Source organism: Carcharhinus amblyrhynchos, chromosome 1 (genome assembly GCF_965287045.1).
Source record: "Carcharhinus amblyrhynchos chromosome 1, sCarAmb.v2.hapA, whole genome shotgun sequence".
NCBI classification, from domain to species: domain Eukaryota; kingdom Metazoa; phylum Chordata; class Chondrichthyes; order Carcharhiniformes; family Carcharhinidae; genus Carcharhinus; species Carcharhinus amblyrhynchos.
In genome coordinates, this window is record NC_137324.1 from 63,453,491 (window position 1) to 63,475,201 (window position 21,711).

The 21,711-nt window shown below is 41.6% G+C and overlaps 1 protein-coding gene across 7 annotated transcripts in view; it reads left to right on the forward strand.

The window, feature by feature from the left end:
* ddx4 (DEAD (Asp-Glu-Ala-Asp) box polypeptide 4) overlaps positions 1–20,863 on the forward strand; it is a 76,184-nt gene extending 55,321 nt beyond the window's left edge. For all 7 annotated transcript variants that reach the window (XM_080186064.1, XM_080186037.1, XM_080186081.1 and 4 more), the window contains 5 exons: positions 2,765–2,910; positions 9,241–9,340; positions 13,869–14,139; positions 14,471–14,578; positions 20,529–20,863. In XM_080186064.1, coding sequence (XP_080042190.1) covers positions 2,765–2,910; positions 9,241–9,340; positions 13,869–14,139; positions 14,471–14,578; positions 20,529–20,615 — 712 coding nt within the window. In that variant the 3' untranslated portion in view covers positions 20,616–20,863. The remainder of the gene's footprint in view (positions 1–2,764; positions 2,911–9,240; positions 9,341–13,868; positions 14,140–14,470; positions 14,579–20,528) is intronic.
* The last annotated feature ends 848 nt before the right edge of the window (positions 20,864–21,711 follow it).

Sequence of the window (21,711 nt, forward strand, 5' to 3'; positions counted from 1 at the left end):
TCGATTTTGTACAAGAGTTTCTCAATCTTGGCAGAAGAATGGGAGCACTCCCGTGGAAATTGCAGCTGCTGTTTATCAACTGAGCCATTGCTGGAATATTATTGATATGGTGTTTATTTTATTCATTATTTGTACAGCATTCTTTGCTCCTGTGGTTATAGTCTTTTGTGCAATATGCTTTTGACACTTCAACTTTAAATTATACTTGGATAAAAGCAAAATATTGCGGATGCTGGAATCTGAAACAAACAGAAAATGCTGGAAAATCTCAGATTCCAATTTCCACCCCTCTATCATCTTCACATTGCCCATCTCTGACACTCTCTCTTCCCTCCTTGACCTCTCCATTTCTGGTGATTTAAACTGTCTACCAGTATCCATTACAAGCCTGGCTCCTACAGCTACCTTGACTGCAACTCCTCACACTCCACATGTAAGGTTTCCATCCATTCTCTCATTTCCTTTTGCCTCTGCCTCTGCCTCTGCCACATCATCTGTTCTGATACCACTTTCCAAAAAAGCAGTGCAGATATGTATTCCTCCTCAACCATGGTTTTTCACCCACTGTGTGGTTGACAGAGCTCTCAACCACATCTGACCCACCCCCTGGGTCACTGTTCTCTCCCCTCCCCCTCACCCCCAAACCAGGATAGGGTCCCTCTTGCCCTCACTTTTCACCCCCACCAGACACCACATTCAAAGCATAATCCTTTATCGTTTCCACTAACTCCCAGCACGATGCTACGATTCAACACATCTTCCCCCTCACCCCTTTGTCAGCGTTCTGTGGGGACCATTCTCTCTGGAATGCCCTGGTCCACTCCTCCATCACACCCAACACCTCATCCCCTGCCCACAGCACCTTCCCATACAATCATAAAAGGTGTAACATCTGCTGTTTTACCACCTCCCTGCTCACCATTCCAGGTCCTAAACAGTGATTCACGTGCATCTCCTTCAGTTTGTGAGCAGCAAATGCAATAGATCAATGCAGTCGATTCTACATCGGAAAAACCAAATACAGGCTCAGTGATTGCTGAACATCTTTAGTCCGTCTGCAAGCAGGACCCAGACCTTCCTGTCGCTTACCACTTCAACACACCACTCTGCTTTCCTGTACACTTGTCTATTCCTGGCGTTTTTCAATGTTCTAGCAAACACCAATGCAAACTGGAGGAACAGCATCTCCTCTTCCAATGCACTTTACAGGCTTCTGGACTGAATATTGAGTTCAACAACTTCAGAACATGAACTAACTCTCCTGACCTTCACTCCACTCCATTTCCACTTACTTCATTCTGTTTCTTCTTTTCATCTCATTCATCTGTTATTATCATCCTTCTACATCTGTTCTGCCATTCAAGCATTCTGATCTTTTAATTGATGCTTTTAGTATCTCTCTCAGCTGTCTTTATCCTCATTTACATTCCCTTTTTTTGTCGTTTTTTTTTACAGTGCTGCCTCCCCCCAACCGCCCCCCCCCCCCCACTCCACAATAGAATAAATTGCCCCTGCCCTGCCCTCCACGTGCACGCACACCCCAGTATGGTATTGCTTAATCAGTGCAACTGAGGGTGTCTGGAGGTTAGATGACTGGATCCTTTTCTCACTTCCTTATTTGTTGTACTGGCACACAAAATTGAGTTTCTTTCTGAATAAATAGCGTCTCATAGAAGGTAACAGTTGTTTGGAATACTGTTGTTTACAATAACTGCTATCTGACTTTTCATACTGTAGAACCAATTTAAGTAAACCACTGAGCGGAAGCAAAAATGCTTGCCATTGGTAAAGAGAAAAGTGATTTATTAGATCTAAGTTTCTCTGATCATCTGCAGCTGCTTGTCCTTCAGTTTGAGAGATTCGAAGCTGCTAGCTTCATTTGTATGTATTGATAAACTGGCTTATTCACAGAGTCAGGCCATTCAGCTCATCGAACTTGCACCAACGACAACACCATCCAGGCCCTATCCCTGCTAAACCACCTGACACCAAAGGACAATTTAGCATAGCCAATCCACCTAACCTGCACATCATTCAGACTGTGGAGGTGGGGGGGACTCCATATAGACAACGACCCAGGGTTGGAGTCGAATCTGGTACCTGGTGCTATGAGGGGCAGCAATGCTAACCACTGTGCTCCTGTGCTGCTCACAAAACATGTAACACGTCTGTTATCTGCAGGGCTCTTCACTTGTATGTTCTTGTTTTGCTTTGACGTGCCGGTGAAACTATTGGCTGAATGAGGAGCAAAGAAAATACCTTGAATTTCCAAATTTCAGTAAATTAATCATTATCACACAGCAATCAGCCCATAGTCTGTGCTGGCTCCTGGAAAGCATTGTCTGATTAATCACATTCTTTCTGCATACTGATGTAAATTGTTCCTCCTCTTTCAAGTATATATCTACTTTGCTTTAGAAAGTTAGTCAAATCTGTTTCTACTACCCTTTTCAGATCATCAAAACTCAGTTTGCATATTCCATCTCATCCCCTCCCCTTTGTTGTTTTGCACATTATCCTAAATTTGTGCCTTTCAGTTAATAGCCATTATAAACAAGTTTCTCTTTATTTAGCCTATCAAAACCCACTAATAAACCCATTAAGCTGATGTCACCTCTCCATTTTTAATCTTGTTTGCATTATCTTGTGTGGCTAAAAAACGAAAACTGAGTTTTGAATGGAGTAAATTTATTTAGTTGTAAATAGTGAAGTTCAAACTGGTCCAAATGTTTAATTTTCATGTTGCTGTGCTTCTTTCCTGAAGGTTGGCTGCAGATTTCATGAAGAGCGACTATTTGTTTCTTGCGGTTGGCCAAGTGGGAGGGGCCTGTGGTGATGTGCAGCAGTCCATACTGCAAGTTGACCAGTATTCCAAAAGGAACAAATTGGTTGAAATCCTCACTAACATAGGTGAGAATGACATTACTGAGTCATGGCCCCATAGAGGTTTACAGCACAGAAAGAGGACAATTTGGTCTATGGTATCTGCCACAGCCATCAAGCACCCATTTATTCTAATCCCATTTTTCAGTGCTTATTCTGTACCCTTGAATGCTACGGCATTTTAAGTGCTCATCTAAAATGCTTCTAAATTTTGCCTGTACCATCTTTCAGGCAGCAAGTTCCAGACTCCCATCATTCTCTGCGAGAAGTTTTTCCTCTAATCCCTTCTAAATCTTACTGTAAATCTATGTCCCCTTTATTATTGACCCCTTTTCCCAGAGGGCAAGGTTCCTTTATAATTTTGTATACCATAATGACGTCTGTTCCTGTCTTCACCTCCGTCCCCAGCCTTCTCTGCTCTAATGAAAACAACTCAGCCTTTCTTCATAGCAGCAGTGCTCCAGCCCAGGCAACATCCTGGTGAATCTCCTGTGTACCCTTTCTGGTGCACCTTTTTATAACCTCTCTGCAATCTGCCTTGACTAATAAAAGGCAAGTATCCCATATGCCCTCTAAACCACCTTTAACTACCTGTCGTGTTGCCTCTGGGTAGCTTTGGATAAGCACCCAAAAATCCTTTTTGGTCCTCTACTACTTGGCGTCCTATTGTTCAGTTCCTTGCCTTGTTGCATAGAATCATAGAACCCTACAGCGCAGAAAGAGGCTCTTTGGCTCATCGCGTCTGCACTGACCACAATCCCATCCAGGCCCTACCCCCCATATCCCTACATATTATACCCACTAATCCCTCTAACCTACATATCTCTGGACACTAAGGGGCAATTTCTTAACATGGCCAATCAACCTAACCTGTACATCTTTGGACTATGGGAGGAAACTGGAGCACCTGGAGGAAACCCATGCAGACATGAGAGGACGTACAAACTCCACACAGACAGTGACCCGAGCTGGGAATCGAACCCAGGACCCTGGAGCTATGAAGCAGCAGTGCTAACTGTGCTACTGTGCCGCCCACTTCTCCCAAAATGTATCGCCTCTCTCCTTTTAAAAAGACCACAAGACATAGGAGCATAATTAGGCCACTCAGCCCATCGAGTCTGCTGTGCCTTTCAATCACCTGTGCCCCCGACTCTCCTGGAGCTCTGGTATCCCACTGGCGTCTTCCACCATGAAGACTGATGCAAAGTAATTATTCAATTCCTTTGCAATTGCTTTGTTTCCTATTATTTCTTCAGCCTCCTTCTCCAGTGGTCCTATGGCTATTTTTGCCTCTCTTACCTTTTCTATATATTGGAAAAACTTCCTGCTTTTTGTATTACTAGCTAGCTTACACTCATATTCCATCTTCTATCCACCCATATTGCTTTTTTTTTGTTGTCCTCTGCTTGCTTTTAAAGGCTTCCCACTAATCCTTGCCACTTTTATGCTTTCTATTTTGCTTTTATGCTGTCCTGGACTTCCTTTGTCAGCCATAGATGCCTCACCCTTCCCTTAACATGTTTTCTCCTCTGTGGGGTGAATTTCTGTTGTCTCTCAAATAACTCAAACTCCTACCATTGCTGTTCCACTGTTTTCCTGCTGTGAACTTAACCCTTTCAGGCTTAATTTCCATCTGCCACTCTTCTGCTCACCTGAGCAGCCTGTCTATATCATCCTGTAATGGAAAGCTTTGCTCCTCATTGTTTATCATTCAATCGATTTCTGTGGCATCAGCAAACTTGCATATCTAGATTCATATCTAGATCACTTAATGCACATTACAAATGGTAAGGGACTCGGCATTGATCCCTGCGAGCAGAAGCCAGTATCCAGTGATGTTTCGCAAAAAAAGCTGTTGACCATTACTGTCTGCCATTAAGCTAAATTTAAATCTTTTGCCAAATTGCCCTGGATCCCATGGGCTCTTAACTTCTTGACTAGAGAGGATTTGAAAATTAATGTTAGCTCCTGCAAGCTCTTCCCTTGCTTTACACAGCAGACAAGCATGCATGTCGTTTGGGAATTTATCCACTTTTTTTAACCCACAAACTGCCATCACCTTCTTGCCTCAATGCCAATCTGTTCAATTATATCACAGTCCCCCACCTCCTGCTCTCTGGACCTACATCTTCCTTCGCCATTGTGATGTAAGATGCAAAGTACTCAATTAATAGCTCGTTAATGTCTTTTGGTTCTACACAGATTGCCACTTTGGGCCCTACTGTTTTCCTGGTTATCCTTTTACCCCTAATATACTTAAAGCATCTTGGGATTATTTTGCACTCGTGTTTGTTTTTTTATGCCCCCTCTTCACACTCCTAATTTTCTTTTTAAGTACCTCCCTGCACCACCTTCACTACGCGAGATGCTGTTTTGAGCCCTTTATCTGTCGCTAGAGAGGTAGTGCTTGGTAGACTAATGGGACTGAAGGTAGACAAGTCCCCAGGACCAGATGGAATGTATCCCAGGGTTCTGAAAGAAATGGCAGAAGTAATAGCGGATGCCTTAGTAATTATTTATCAAAATTCGCTGGATTCTGGGGAAGTGCTGGAGGATTGGAAAACAGCTGATGTTATGCCACTGTTTTAAAAAGGTAGTAGACAAAAGGCAGGGAATTTATAGGCTGGTTAGCTTAATGTCCGTAGTTGGAAAAATGCTAGAATCCATCATCAAAGAAGAAATAGCGAGACACCTAGAAGAGAATGGTTTGATCAAGCAGACACAGCACGGATTCGTGAAGGGGAAGTCATGTTTAACGAATTTATTGGATTTCTATGAGGATGTGACTAGTGTGGTAGACAGAGGGGAACCGGTGGATGTGGTGTTTTTAGATTTCCAGAAGGCGTTTGATAAGGTGCCTCACAAAAGGTTGCTGCAGAAGGTTAGGGTGCACGGATTTGGGGGTAAGGTGTTAGTGTGGATTGAGGATTGGTTACCTAACAGGAAGCAGAGAGTTGGTATCGATGGGTGCTATTCTGGTTGGCAGTTGGTGACTAGTGGAGTGCCGTAGGGATTGGTGCTGGGGCCTCAACTGTTTACCATATACATAGACGATCTGGAGGAGGGGGTTGAGTGTAGGGTAACAGAATTTGCTGATGATACGAAGATGAGTGGAAAAGCAAATTGCGTGGAGTGTGCGGAAAGTCTGCAGAGAGATCTGGATAGGCTGAATGAGTGGGCAAGGACCTGGCAGATGGAGTATAACGTTAGCAAATGTGAGGTTATTTACTTTGGGAGAAATAATAGTAGGAGGGATTATTATTTAAAGGGTGAAAAGCTGCAGCATGCTACGGTGCAGAGGGACCTGTGGGTCCTCTCATGCAGGAATCACAAACTCGGTCTGCAGGTGCAGCAGGTGATCAAGAAGGCGAATGGAATGTTGGCCTTTATAGTGAGGGGGATAGAATATAAAAGCAGGGGAGGTCTTGCTGCAACTGTACAGGGCACTGGTGAAGCTGCAACTGGAGTACTGTGTGCAGTGTTGGTCCCTGCATTTGTGAAAGGATATATTGACGTTGGAGGGAGTACAGAGAAGGTTTACTTGGCTGATACCGGAGATGAGGGGGTTAGCTTATTAGGAGAGATTGAATAGGCTGGGTCTGTACTCATTAGAGTTTAGAAGGCTGAGGGGGGATCCTATAGAGATTTACAAGATAATGAAGGGGCTAGATAGGGTAGAAGTAGATTCTTCCCACTTAGAAAGGATAGTAGAAGTAGGGGGGCACAGACTCAAAATGGGGGAGGGGGGGATGCAGTTTCGATCAAAGTTGAGGAACTTCTTCACTCAAAGGGTGGTGAATCTCTGGAATTCTCTGCCCATTGAAGTGGTGGAGGCTACACCGTTGAATATATTTAAAACACGGGTAGATAGGTTTTTTACAGACAAGGGAATTAAGGGTTATGGGGAGAAAGTGGGAAAGTGGAACTGATTCACTTCAGATCAGCCATGATCTTATTGAATGGCGGGGCAGGCTCGAAGGGATAAATGGCCTACTCCAGCTCCTATTTCTTATGTTCTTGTGTTTTCCCCCACTGACACCTCTACTGTCCCAGCTTCTTTAACTAAAATTAGGTCAAGTGCCACCCCTTTCTGTGTTCTGACTCAAAATGCTCTGCTGAATGCACTAAGAATTCCACCCCCTCTAAAATTTTCACACTTTCCCAATATTAATTAGGATAGGCAAAGTTGAAATCCCCTTCTATTACCATTTTATTTTTACTTTTTCTGTCCTGCACAAGGGGAGATTTGATAGAGGTGTATAAGATTTTGATGGGTATTGATAGAGTGAATGCAAGCAGGCTTTTCCCACTGATGCTAGGGGAGGAAAAAACCAGAGGGTGTGGGTTAAGGGTGAAAGGAGAAAAGTTTTTAAAGGGAATTTTAGGGGGCGGGATTCTTCACGCAGAGAGTGGTGGGAGTGTGGAATGAGCTGCCAGATGAAGTGGTAAATGCGGGGTCACTTTTTTAACATTTAAGAAAAACTTGGGACGGGCTCATGGATGAGAGGGGTGTGGCGGGATATGGTCCAAGTGCAGGTCAGTGGGACTCGGCCAAAAAATGGTTCGGCACAGACAAGAAGGGCCAAAAGACCTGTTTCTGAGCTGTAATTTTCTATGGTTCTGTCTGCTCTTCTGTCTCTCCATGATTGTTTAGGGACAGAAATCATGTGCCCCCCTTTTATTCTTAAATTCCACTCATGGCCTCAATTGAGAAGCCAGTTAAGCTTTGCTTAGTTTTAAATTACCTTGCACTGTCATTTGATCAGCCAGAAATGCACAAAGGATTTACTGAAATAATGCTACACTTTAGTTGTGTAAAGCACTGGAGGGTGCCTGAGGAGCTATATCCCTGCAAAGAATTGACTGGTTCAAGAGATAAAGGTAAAAATTTGATGGGTGGAAGAGTATATAATTCTTTACAAAAGTACTGTAAGACTTTCTAGAAAAATATCTAGGAGCAGCTGCTCCAAGTTGAAGGAAAACTGGAAATTGAAATACAAAGTGATGGAAAATTTATTTACAAAGAGGTCCTGCTCAAATCAAATTATTTTTTGGGAAACTGCGTTTGAAATCCATATTCTTTCATTTTGCTTCCTGAACACTTCACCAAAATACTTAAGAATTGTTTTATTTGTATTTCCCTCACAGTAGCATTCATGTCATTCAATACAAGAGCGGGGATTTACCTCTGAGGCTGTATGAAGCTCTGGTCAGACCCCATTTGTAGTATTGTGAGCAGTTTTGGGCGCCATATCTAAGGATGGATGTGCTGGCCTTAAAGAGTCCAAAGGAGGTTCACAAGAATGATCCCTGGAATAAAGGGTTTTTTGTATGAGGAATGGTTGAGGACTCTGGGTCTGCACTCATTGGAGTTTAGCAGGATGGGGTGGATCTTGTTGAAACTTACAGGATACTGTGAGGCTTGGGTAGAGTGGATGTGAAGAGGATGTTTCCACTAGTAGTAAAAACTAGAACCGGAGGGCACAACCTCAGGCTAAAGAGAAGATCCTTTAGAACAGACATGAGGATGAATCTCTTCAGCCAGAGAGTAGTGAATCTATGGAACTCTGCCGCAGGACGCTGTGGAGGACAGGTCATTGAGTCTTTTTAAGACAGGTTATTGATTGATGAGGGGATCGGGGGTTATGGGGGGGGGGCGTGATGGAAGGCCAAGTGGCCTAATTCTGCTCTGATGTCTTTTATGGTCTTATGGTTATGGTCTTGTGTAGTATGATTGTAAACCAAGCTACCAAAACACATCTAGGCCTGAATTTAAGGCTTCACTTTTATTGGGTTTTGAGGCAGTTAATTAAATGTAGTCAGCTTGTCCATTCCTCCATTATGCCCCCATTAGGAGGAGGTGTTTAGGCAGCACATCACCAGTGGGCCATATGAGGCCCATAAGTGGGCAAGTATGTGCCCACTACTTTTAACTGCCAGTAGGATTTAACCAACAGTTGGAGAGGTCCACATTACTTGCTCTGTGCAAGTGGGTGGGATGATAGAATCTCCACTGACCTTTTGTTTCTTCCCCAAGGTTGTACCCCCTGCTGCTTAGCACCTGGCAAGATTCCTGGAGCTTCTGGCCAATCACAGCTGAGGTGGGACTTCCTGATCTATATGGTCAACATCCTGCCTCTAGCGAATAAGTTAAATGGCTGTGTGGCTATCCCTAACCTCTTAACCAGGCAACAGCAGGGTGTCTGGCACCTTGTATAATTCAGTTCTTAGATTCTGAAATGTTTCATCTGACAGCAAAGAGTAATTAGATGTCACCAAATGTTAGTGCAGAAATGATTTCTAGCACCTATTGGTGTGCAAAAAAGGAGTTTCTTAATTTAAGCAGTGTTTTTACAGGTATTGAACGGACTATGGTTTTCGTCGACACCAAACGAAAGGCTGACTTTCTTGCTACCTTCCTTTGTCAAGAAAAATTCCCTACGACAAGTATTCATGGGTAAAGTTTTGTCATTTGCTTCTCATAAATGTAATTATTGCTGACTGCCTAGAATCCAGTGGTCTTTGACTGGGAGGGCTGCTGGGTATGTTCCTCTGAGCATGATTTAATTGAAACAGGACTCTAACTAAAGATGCATGGTATGGATAAGTTTGATTTTAGAACTTAAATAGAAAGCAATAGTAGGCCATTTAGCCCATCAAGCCATTCAGTTTGATCATGGCTGATCCTCTAGAGAACTATTTTGCAAATCTATTCAGTGGTTCTGTCTCTAACATCCCTACATTTCTGACAGACTGGATATATCAGTGAGATCCCACCCTTGCCATTTTTCTAAACTCCAGTGCATACAGGCCAAGTTGACCCGACCTCTCCTCATTGTCATTTCAGAAATCAGTCTGTAAACCTTCGTTTCAGTCCCCTCTATGGCTAGTATATATTTTCTTGGCTGAGGAGACAACTGCATGCTGTACTGCAGGTGTGGTTTTGCCGAAGCCTTGTATAATTACAAGAAGACATCCTTGCTCTTGTACTCTTCTTCTTGCTATAAAGGCCATTTGCCATTCCAACAACTTGCTGCATCTGCTTTCTTGCACGCACTGACTGGTGTAAGAAGACACCCAGTTCTCTTTTGTACATCAACATCTCCTGTTTTTCCTTCCAAGCAGATAACCTCACATTTATCTGTTATGTTGCATCTGCCATGTATTTGCCCACTCATTCAACTTGTCTAAATTACCTTGAAGCTTCTTCCTGCTTACAACTCCTCCACCAAGATTTTGTCGTGAGCAAACTTAGAAATATTACTTTGGGTTCCCTCATCCAGTCATTAATGTGTACTGTGAGTAGCTGAGACCCAAACACATCGTTGTGCTACATTACGGCCTATCTCCCTTGTTTATTCTTCTAGTTACGTCCTCAAAGATTCCAGTAGGTGTATTAACCATGACTTTCTTTTGATAAATCCATGTTGACTTGCTGAATCCTGTTGACACCTCATTTATAATAGGCTTTAGCATTTTCTCTACCACTGATGTTAATTTAACCCTGTTGTCTCCTTCTCTCCTTTTTTTAAATAGAGGTGTTGTATTTGCCACACTCCAGTCTGTTGGAACTGTTCCAAAATTCTGGAAGATTACACTAGTGAATCCATGGCCACCCCCTTTTAATATCCTGGGATGTAGATTATCAGACACCAAGGATTTATCAGCTTTTGGTCCCATTAATTTCCCCAACACTTTTTTTTGTCATTGTACTAATTTCCTTTAATTCCTCATCACTAGATCCTTGCTTCCCTGGAATTTCTGGGAAGTTTTGTTTCTTCTGGCACGAAGACAGAACTAAAGTAGTTGTTTAATTGTTCTGTCATTTCCATGTTTTCCACAATTTGATTCCTCTGTTTTTCAGACTGTAAGTGACATGTGTTTGTCACCTTTTTTAACATATTGAAACTTTTACAGTCCACTTCTATGTTTCTGATAAGGTTATGCTCACACTCCACTTTTCCCTCTTTAATAATCTCTTAAATTCCCTCTTTAATAATCTTTTAATAATCAAATTTGATTCATGTTGTGTGTGAAAATTCATTCTTTCTTGCCATGGTGTTTTATGTTCTCTAGTGACTTGCTTGCACAGGTGACTTGTGCTTTGAAACAGTTATCCATAATTCTTATTTTCTTGGCTGTTTTTTGGAATAGGTTGGGGAGAAAATTATTTTTGATTATACTGTCTGATAATGAAGCATCAAAGTCCTTGATGGTCTGTTGTAACTTATCTGGAGCAGTGGTTTGACAGTTCCTTGTGGTTACCAAAGTTACTTAGTGCAGTCACAACAGCTTCAGAGATTCTTGTTGGATGTATCTGGTTTTTTTTATTTTACCCCTTTGTGCCCCAAAGTAACCAATTTAAATGGGTGGCTCATACTAAATTGCTAGAATGAGATTTTTGATAAAAGTTGAAGAAGTAGAGATTATTTATCATTTGGAGAGAGTTCACACTAAATCTTTTCAATGGAACAAAGTTCCCTCATTTTTGGCAAAAGACTGCTTGCAGATACTAGTAAGCTGAAAGGATAGCAGAAAACAAGGTCCCCCATGCAAGACTTCTTGAGAAGGTGAGAGGGCATGGGATCCAAGGGCCTTTGGCCTTGTGGATCCAGAACTGGCTTGCCTGCAGAAGGCAGAGTGGTTGTGGATGGGTCTTTTTCGGCATGGAGGTCAGTCACCAGTGGAGTGCCCCAGGGATCTGTTCTAGGACCCTTGCTCTTTGTCATTTTCATAAATGACCTAGATGAGGAAGTGGAGGGATGGGTAAGTAAGTTCGCTGATGACATGAAGGTCAGTGGTGTTGTGGATGGTCTGGAAGAATGTCAAAAGTTGCAGCAGGACATAAATAGGATGCAGGAATGGGCGGAGAAATGGCAGATGGACTTCAACGCGGATAAATGTGTAGTTGTCCATTTTGGCAGAACCAACGGGATGAACGAGTACACTATCAAGGGCAGGAGTCTGAGTAGTGTTGAAGAGCAGAAGGATCTTGGGGTCCGGGTCCACAGGACTCTTAAATCGGCCTCGCGGGTGGAGGAGGTGGTCAAGAAGGCGTATGGTGTACTGGCCTTCATTAATCGAGGGATTGAGTTTGGGAATCGGGAGGTAATGCTGCAACTTTATAAGACCCTTGTCAGGCCTCATTTGGAGTACTGTGCGCAGTTCTGGTCGCCTCACTATGGGAAAGACGTAGAAGCTATTGAAAGGGTACAGAGGAGATTTACAAGGATGTTGCCTGGACTGGGAGGCATGCCTTATGAAGTTAGGGTGAGGGAGCTGGGACTCTTTTCCCTGGAGAGACGAAGGTTGAGAGGCGACCTGATAGAAGTTTATAAAATGTTGAGAGGAATAGACAGGGTGGATTCTCAGAGGCTATTTCCCCGGGTTGAAATGGTCGCTACGAGAGGACACAGATTTAAGGTGCGGGGAGGAAAGTACAGAAGTGATGTTAGGGGTAAGTTTTTCACTCAGGGTGGTGAGTGAATGGAATCGGCTGCCGTCAGTGATGGTGGAGGCGAACTTGCTGGGGTCTTTTAAAAGACTTCTGGATGAGTATATGGGGTTTAATGGGATTGGGGGTTATAGATAGGTCTATAGATTGGTAGGTGTTGATGTGATCGGCGCAACTCGTGGGCCGAAGGGCCTGTTTGTGCTGTAGTGTTCTATGTTCACGTCGGAAATACGCAGATTTCTTCTTGAGGATGGAATAAGCAGGAGGGAAAGCATAAAGTAGATGGAGTTTCAAAAGGCAGTCACTTAAGGTGCCACACAAAAGATTGCCACCAGAGGAAGAGCTTACAGTATTGGGGATGATTCATTATTGTGAATAGTGGATCAGCAAACTGGATGTGGAGATGCCAGCGTTAGACTGGGGTAGACACAGTAAGAAATCTCAACACCAGGTTAAAGTCCAACAGGTTTATTTGGTAGTAAACGCCACTAGCTTTCAGAGTGCTTGTTGTTCCTTTGTCTGATAAGTGGGAGTTCTGTTCACAATTGGTTCCTCGTGTCACACTATCTGTAACCCCCATGACTTGCCTGGACTTGCAAAATCTCACTAACTGTCCTGGCTGGAGACAATACACATCTCTTTAAACTGTCTTAACCTTCTGTCCACTCACATTGTCTGTACCATTAAGACTTGATTACCCGTAAAGACTAGCATTCCAACCATTATTTTGTAAATTGAGTTTGTGTCATTATATGCCCCAATTTGTGAAAAGAACTACCACTCACCTGATGAAAGAGCAGTGCTCCAAAAGCTGGTGGCTTTTGCTACCAAATAAACCTGTTGGACTTTAACCTGGTGTTGAGAGACTTCTTACTGAACTAACAGGAGGCAAAACCTGAATAAGTGAGTTGTTGTCAGATTGGCAAATCAATTAGTTGCAATACCATTGCTGGGGCCTCAACTAATGCCATCCATATGAATGACTTGGGGTGAAGGGACTGCTCACCATGGCTAATCTCCTACCTCCACATCACTGGATAGCACAGGGGCTAGCACTGCTGCCTCAGTGCCAGGGATCTGGGTTCGATTCCTGGCTTGGGTCACTGCCTGTGTGCAGTTTGCATGTCCTCCCCATGTCTGCATGGGTTTCCTCCCACAGTCAAAGAAGTGCTGGTTAGTTGCATTGACCTGAACAGGTGTTGGAATGTGGCAACTAGAGGAATTTCACAGTAACTTCATTGCAGTGTTAATGTGAGCCTAATAGACTAAACTTTAATTGTTCTGTGTGTTCCCTCAATTCCCATGGTGTCCACAAATAGTTTGTTGCAGGTGTGGGATGGGGATTGGGTGTTGTGGGGGAAAGAGTGACTGTTCTGAAGATCCTTTTCAGTATGAAGCTGCTTTATTTGACTGGCACTTTGGATGTGGTAAAATAATTTCATAATTTCTGCACTTTATGGAGTGCTGACAAATATGTGATTCTTGCTGTGCATAAATATTGTGCAAAAGTTTTTTGTCTTTTGTTTTGTAGTGATCGAGAGCAAAGGGAAAGAGAGATGGCACTTGGTGACTTCCGCACAGGGAAGTGTCCTGTTTTGGTGGCAACAGCTGTAGCAGCTCGAGGGCTGGACATTGAGCATGTGCAGCATGTCATTAACTTTGATTTGCCTTCTACCATTGATGAATATGTCCATCGCATTGGACGTACTGGCCGTTGTGGGAATGTTGGCAAAGCAATATCGTTCTTTGATTCAAATACGGATTTGCCAATAGCACGTGCTCTCCTAAAGGTTCTTTCTGATGTAAGTACTGCAGAAATATCCATATTATGTTTGATAGATTATGGAAAATAGCATCATGACTCCAGTAACTTGATTTGTCTATTAATCTTTCCAAGTCCATTTGGTGTAGATACCACATTGCTCAGAATTAAAAAAGGTTAACCAATTATTCTCATTCTGAGTTGGATATTTCACATTATTTCCCCCTTTTTAAGTTATCATTGAAAACTGGGTGCACAAGGACGTGAAAGAGAAAAGTTAAAGGGAAACAAGAAAGTAGATGTTTTTGTTATTGAATCCACCTAGCATGAGCCTTTAGTTTTTAATATTTATATTGAAACTATTCCTGTAGGCACAACAGGAAGTTCCGATATGGCTAGAAGAATTTGCTTATGCAGCTCATGGGACCAGTTACCATAATCCACTTGGAAAGGTGTTTGCTTCAGTAGATACTCGCAAGGTTAGTTTGATGTACTTTTATTTCAGCCATCTGTGAACTGAGGTTGATCAATTTTTGGTTTCCTTTCTGGAAGTTTCAACTCAAATCTAATTTTTGCTACTTTTTTGTTTGTACCCTATTCCCAATTATTTGGAACAGCACACGCATTCTGATATCATCTTGTATGTGGGAACTTATCTCTTGAGGTGGACACCAGATCTGACTAAACAATAAGCCCAATTGTCTTTACTGATACTTGGCAACTGACCTGACCTTTATACTAAAGTACATGGTGTAAACTTTTTGGAAAGTCTAATTTCCTGTTTGAATTATTGTCTCTCCCCTCTGGTGCAGTTTGTGCTAATAAATGCAGAAATGGAGGGTATTTTCTGTTGTGCAAGTAGTCATGCAGGAAGTGCAGCAGAAATGATTTTTTTGGCTGATGAAACTTAATAAAAAGGGAGTAATGTGGAAGCTGCAGGTACAGTGCATTGGGGTGGAATAGAAATATGCATTCCATTTTTGTTTTGATTGTTTTATGCTAATTATAACTTTTTCTGTTGGCAGCTGAATTATTTTCATTTTGGCTTTTGAAATTGGTCTCATAGTGAACCTAACTCTGAGATATGAAGTAGGATATAATGTCTTTGCATTGAGGCAGGAGAAGGCCATTTGGCCGTTCAAGCCTGCGCCGCCATTTATTATGATCATGGCTGATCATCAAATTCAATACCCTAATCCTTCCTGAAATCACAACGTTTTGGCCTCAGCTACTTTTTGTGGTAGTGAATTCCACGCATTCATCACTGTCTAGGTGAAGAAATTTCTTCTCACCTCAGTCCTAAAAGGTTTACCCCTTTATCCTCAAACTATGACCCCACCTCTCAATCTTTCTAACTGATAGCAGGAATGGTTAGCAGTGCTGCCTCACAGCGGCAGGGACCCTGGTTCAGTTACTTGAGTGACTGTCTGTGTGGAGTTAACACATTCCTTCCTCTTGTCTGCATTGGTTTCCTCCCACAGTGCGAAAATGCGTGGGTTAGGTTCATTGGCTGTGCTAAAATGATCCTAGTGTCAGAGGTATTAGGGTAAATGTGTGGGGTTACAGGAACAGGGCCTGGGTGGGATTATGGTCAGTGTAGACTTGATGGGCTGAATGGTCTCCTCCCCCAATGTAGGGATTCTATTTTAACCTGTCTATCCTGTTAGAATTTTATAAACTTCTAAGATCCCCTCTCTCAAACTCCACAGTGAATATAATCCTAACCGATCCTTGTCTCTCCTCACGTGATGGTCATGCCATCCCTGGGATCAGCATGATAAACCTTCTTTGCTCACCCTCTATAACAAGGACACCAAAACTGCGCACACGATTCCAGGTGTGACCCCCCCGAAGCCCTGAACAATTGCAGTAAAACGTCCTTAGCCCTTTTGCTCAAGTCCTCACACTATGAAGGCCAATGTACCATTTGTCTTCTTTACTTCCTGCTGTGACTGTGTGTTTACTTTCAGCAACTGATGCATGAGGACTCCAAGGTCACACTGAGTATCCACTTCTCTCAAATAACGTGACTCCTTTTATTGTTTTGCTGTCAAAGTGGATAACCTCACATTTATCCACATTTATATTACATCTGTCATACACACATCCACTCAGCCTATCCAAATCACGCTTTGGGACATTAAAGGGAATATATTATTCACAGATTCATGAATGATCAAATTGAATGTTTTTAAATGTTTAGTTCTCGAAATTTCTTTTACAATTTGAGAAATGCTTCCTCCTTTATAAGCTATGTCAGAAGAATCAAATTTCCTATCCACACAGGAAAAAATTCAACCCCTTGACCCAATGTTTAAAAATCCTCAGTCTTGTTTTTAATTCTCCCTCCTCCCCCAACATGACCTGCCCTCTCCCTAACTCAATAACCTCCTGCATCCTACAACTCAGACAGCTGCAATCTTCCAATACTGGTCTATTAAGTGTCTTTTTTTTTTGCTCCACCGTTGATGATCATGTTTTCAGTTGCCAAGCTCTGGAATTCCCTTCTTTAAATCTCTCCACCTCTCTCTTTTGATATAGTCCTTAAAACCAACTGCATCTACCCTAATATATCTTGATGGACAATAATGCTCTTGGAAAGTACCTCAGGGTGTTTTAACATGTTAAAGGTGTTAATAATTGGGGCACATTTAAGATTTTAAAAAACAAAGTAAATAAGGGGAGTTGATTAGAGGCTGGTGAAATGATGCAAATTAGCCCATCATTGGAAAAACAAATATTTTACATATGGGGGGATGGTGATGGTAACTTCGAAGTGGAGAAATAAGGAAATTGACACACAACTGCCCACAAAGCGACTCCACAGAGAGAGAAAATCAGGGAACAATACAATACAACTAAAGAACCCTAACGAAGCGGGAGAGCGACATTGGCAACAATAGAACTGCAGCAAGTTGCAGCTATAGTGTCCTGAGAGAACAACCATTTTCCACCTTCGTTGAACCGCACTATTTCCCAAGCGTGGCCATCTTAACCTGGTTGTGGTAGTTGTTTGCTGGAGTTAGCTCATAGAGTTGCTTGAGATTGGATATTGTTTGGGAAAAGGGACCTCTTAAAGATCAATAAATGTAGGGTAGGTTTGGGGACCAAGGGATAGTTTGATGCAATATTATACGTGGATAGACATCCATATCCCTGAATGCCGCAGTGTATTCTAGTCCTTGTGTGCTTTTGTTTTTCTTGAATTGATTCCTCATATAATTTCTCAACAGCTGTTTCACCTGGGTTGTACATTATTCTTCTCATAATACCAAAAAACATGTATACCAGTACAAACTGATGTTCTAAGTTAACTCTCTGGGATACCCTTGCTTTTAGTACCAGCGTGGTTCATAATGTGCCTGTTCATTTAGATTGTGGTTCTTCTCTAAACTTCATCTCCATTTGGTTTCTTTCTCCTAGTCCCTGACAACCTTCTGCCTAAAATAAAATCAATTTCCTGTCTTCAATTTCATTTTTAGCTCTGTATACAGAGTCTTTTGAGAAGCAAGTTCCATCTTGCTAAGAATTGGTGTATAATGTACACTTGAGACATTCTCGTACTTGGTCCTTTCCTTGATGTGTTTTAAAAAAAAATAAAATTTCGTCCTACTCCTAGATGCTTCTAGAACCATCCATAACGGTGAGAAATTTGTTTTTGTTTCCTTTGCTTGCATTCCATCACAATCACCAAAAATACGTCATTGTTTTTTAACTGAGCAAAAAATACTGGGACTTTCTCATTCAAAACGCCACAAATAAGGATCTTGAGGATACTGATGGCTATATACACATTAGTATTGTGAGCTAATGTTTATTTATACCCTCTTTCAATTTTAGTTTTATCATAGAATCCCTTCTGTACAAAAGTAGGCCATTCAGCCCATCAAGCCTGCACCTACAACAAGCCCATCCAGACCCTAATTCTCTGTAAACCCATGTATTTACCCTTCTAATCCTTGTGACACAAAGGGAAAATTTTGTATGGCCCATCAATCTAACCTACACATCTTTGGACTGTTGGAGGAAGCTGGAGCACACAGAAAACCCACGCAGACATGCGGAGAATGTGCAACTCCACCAGACAGTGACCTGAGGCTGGAATTGAACCTGGGTCCCTGGAGCTGTGAGATGACAGTGCTAACCATCATGCCGCCCCACATCTGCTTTTTGACTTGAATATATATCTATTTTGTAGATTTCCTACTGGTGATGGATAGTTCTGTTTCCTAACTTTCCCAGTTAACTTGAGTCACATCCCTTATTTGCATTTTTCTATTTTTGCATGGAACCTAAACGGTATTATGGTCACTTTCGCAATTGTTCTTTATAGTCATTAGTGATTTGACTTGTTTCATTTCCCAGAACAAAATTAAGCAATGCTGCTTGCCTTGTTGAACTAAAACTATGCTAATAAAAGGAAGCAGTCACAACAGAAGATCTTTACCCACATTCCTGCTATTTTCCTTGGTTTAGTTAAATCACCTAATTTTTTTTGCCCTTGTTCTCACTAAACTCTGATTCTAAATCTCCTCTGTTTCTGTTTGTTTCTGTGATGCCGTCAGTACTGTACCATTAGCTTCTTATTCCTTAACTGTACCTGTCTTAATTTAACCTCTGGCCTTTTGTTGCAGTGCTGTGGTATTTTTTTTCTGTTCATCGTGGCATTCCTCTCTTCAATGTTTTGTCTAGGGAATTGTTGTACTTGGGATTATTTAATCTGGAGGGTTTAGGTGCTCTAATGCTTTGCGTTTTATCATTTGTATGTTACATAGGCTGACATCTGCTTCAAGCTGCCCCATTTTGGGTCAGGTGGTCCGTGTAAATGCACAAAACACTCAACAGACTCCCAATTCCTTTTGATGGGATGTGCTGTTCCCAGCTTTCTTTCCATAATTTGTTTGCTATATCCTGCAGCAATATTTTCAATCTCCACTACTTGTGCCTTTCTTTCCTCTAATATTTTACTATAATAAAGTTGGCAGTTTCTGTTCTCGTCATTTCTGCTCCAGAGGGCCTTCCTCCCTCCTCTCGCAGGCTCACAGTTGCGTGCAACTCTAACAATTGACGTCTTTCCCAGACATGCCATAAACATCCATTGCAAATTCCTTGACAGGGTGTTGGAATGATAGTCATTTGATACTGATGAAATTTCTAACTTTAAATTTATGATTTAAGTTTGTGAGAATCTGATCAAATCAGTGGTGCTCCTTGTAAAGGATTTTTGGTATTTTATCAAGTCAGTAAGGCAGGTAATGAGATTATTTGTAGTTCATCACAGTTTTTGGTATGAAATTTTGCTGATTTTTTAATTTTATTTGCCTATTACTGTTTTTAAAGGATCAGTCAACTGTGGAGACGGAAGATGTGGGCTTGGTTCTAACGAGTATCTTTTGGAAGTCAAATACCAAAAAGTGCAAACGTATTAGTTGGGTGCACAATATGGGGTAGGATGAATGTAGTGAGAAGATGTGTTGAGGGCATTAGTATCTTTTGGAGAAATTGCCAGGCCCAGGTCAAGTGTAGATTTCAGGCTGACAATGAAGAAAATAGCCAAGGTTTGGATGGTCACTTTCCAATCTGCACTGCTGCTGGCATAGTGCTGAAGGATTGATAATGTTGTACCATTGTTTAAAAAGCCAGGAAAGAATGGGCAGAATAATTACAGACTAGTACTCAAGTCATGGGCAAATTATTGGCAGTGGTGGGGGCAAGGATTTGAGGACCCATAAATTGTTGTTTACAGAGACTTGGAGAATCTGTGTGAGTTTAAGGAAATGGTATCCTACTAACTTGATTGAAAATTGTGGGGTAATGGGGAGAGTTAATAAGGATATCATGTTTGCTGTATGTAGAATTTAGCAAGACTTTGCCAAATGTTATCTTTCGAAATGTTGGGGAAAACATAGGATACCATGAGAGACAAGGAAAAGTGGTAAAATTCTTATTGGGGAGCCTTGGAGTGCATGTCCACAGATCCCTGAATGTAGAAGAACAAATGGATAAAATAATTAAGACTGCAACAGAAATATAGAATACTTTCCTTTATTAGAATACAAGAATTAGGGAGGTTAAGCTAGAACATGCAAAAACACTAGGCAACAGCAAGAAGGTTGTTTATAGTTCTGATCACTTCCAGGAAAGTGTGATCACTCTAGATCACTCTACAGATGTGATTTTGGATGGATGTTTGCCAGGTTTGGAGAATTCTTATTATGAAAGAAAATTGTTTAGGCTGAGATTGTTGTCTTTGGAATGAAGGAGGGCAAGGAGTGATGTCATTGTGAATTTGAATAAAGTGGCTAAGAGGAAACACTTGGCAAGAGAAATCACTAACAGGGGTGGGGGGGACATGGATTTAAAGTAATTTCTATGCAAATTGTTTTGAATGGCAACCTCATTTTCTCTTCCCCATTTTTTTTGTTGTAGGGCTTGGGTGTTAACAGAAACTTCAGTGGCTACAAAACAAATATACCAGTGATGTATGGAGGAAACGAAGAAGAATCTTGGGACTAACTCCAACACTTGATTTGCTTAGAACTTTAAATCAATGTCCTCTAAAGATTACTAGCATTAGTAATTTGAAGCAAGTTTTCATTGTTGACTTGTTTTGTAGGGAATTTCTATTTGTAAGTGTTTACATTCGGTTATGCACATTTTTGCTTTAATATTTAAGTTGTATCACAGTGATCAGATATTGCAATGCCTTTTTTTTGGTTATCTGCGTGACTTGGGAAATAAAGTGCAAGATAGGGTTAATATTGTTTTGATTTGCAAAACCCGTTATGTCTCGTTTTTTTTATGTCGTCCTTAAATGGAAGGTTTACATAAGGCTTGAGTTTGAGTATATATTACCATTAGGAACAACTTGCATTCATTTAATGTAACTTTAAATGATTGATGCATCCCAAGTGCTTATCCAGAACATTATTAAACCCAGTTGGGTACTGGGCCAAATAAGCAGACATTATTACAAATGATCAAAAGCTTGGACATAGAGGTAGCTGTTAGGGAGTTTGTTTAAAGGAGAATGCCAGAACCTAGGGCCTATGCAGCTGAAGGATCAGCCATCAATAGTGGGCATGTAAAATTAGGACTGAATGAGGGTGGGTATTGGTGGCGGCTTGAGCAAGATTGCAGTTTTGAGTTTTATGCTGCATTTCTGATGTGCAGCATTGCCAAAAGAAACTGCCTCAATACAATCACTGTTGTGAAAGCAGCCTATATGCATGTTTAATTTTTAGCAGTTTTTGATTAGGAATCAGCTGCACCAAAGGATCTGAGGCCATTAAATCCAAATTAAAGGGATGTCTATTGTGTGAGGGGACAACAGTGTCACTATCAATATTTTATGTACAAATTTGATCAAAGATAACAGAAAAGGAAACACACTGAGCAAATTGAAGTATGGTTGCCTAATGTACAGTTGAATAAAGTGGATGCAAGGTTGGTTATTCAGTATCATACTTCAGCCATGTGAATAGACTCAACACTTCATTATCTGCAGGGCATGGGATGAAAGGGAGAATGGAAAGCTGTATCTAAAGGCAGCTAGCTACTATATTATTACTTGCTGGACACTTAACCTGTTTCATGTGTACCATGGCATAAA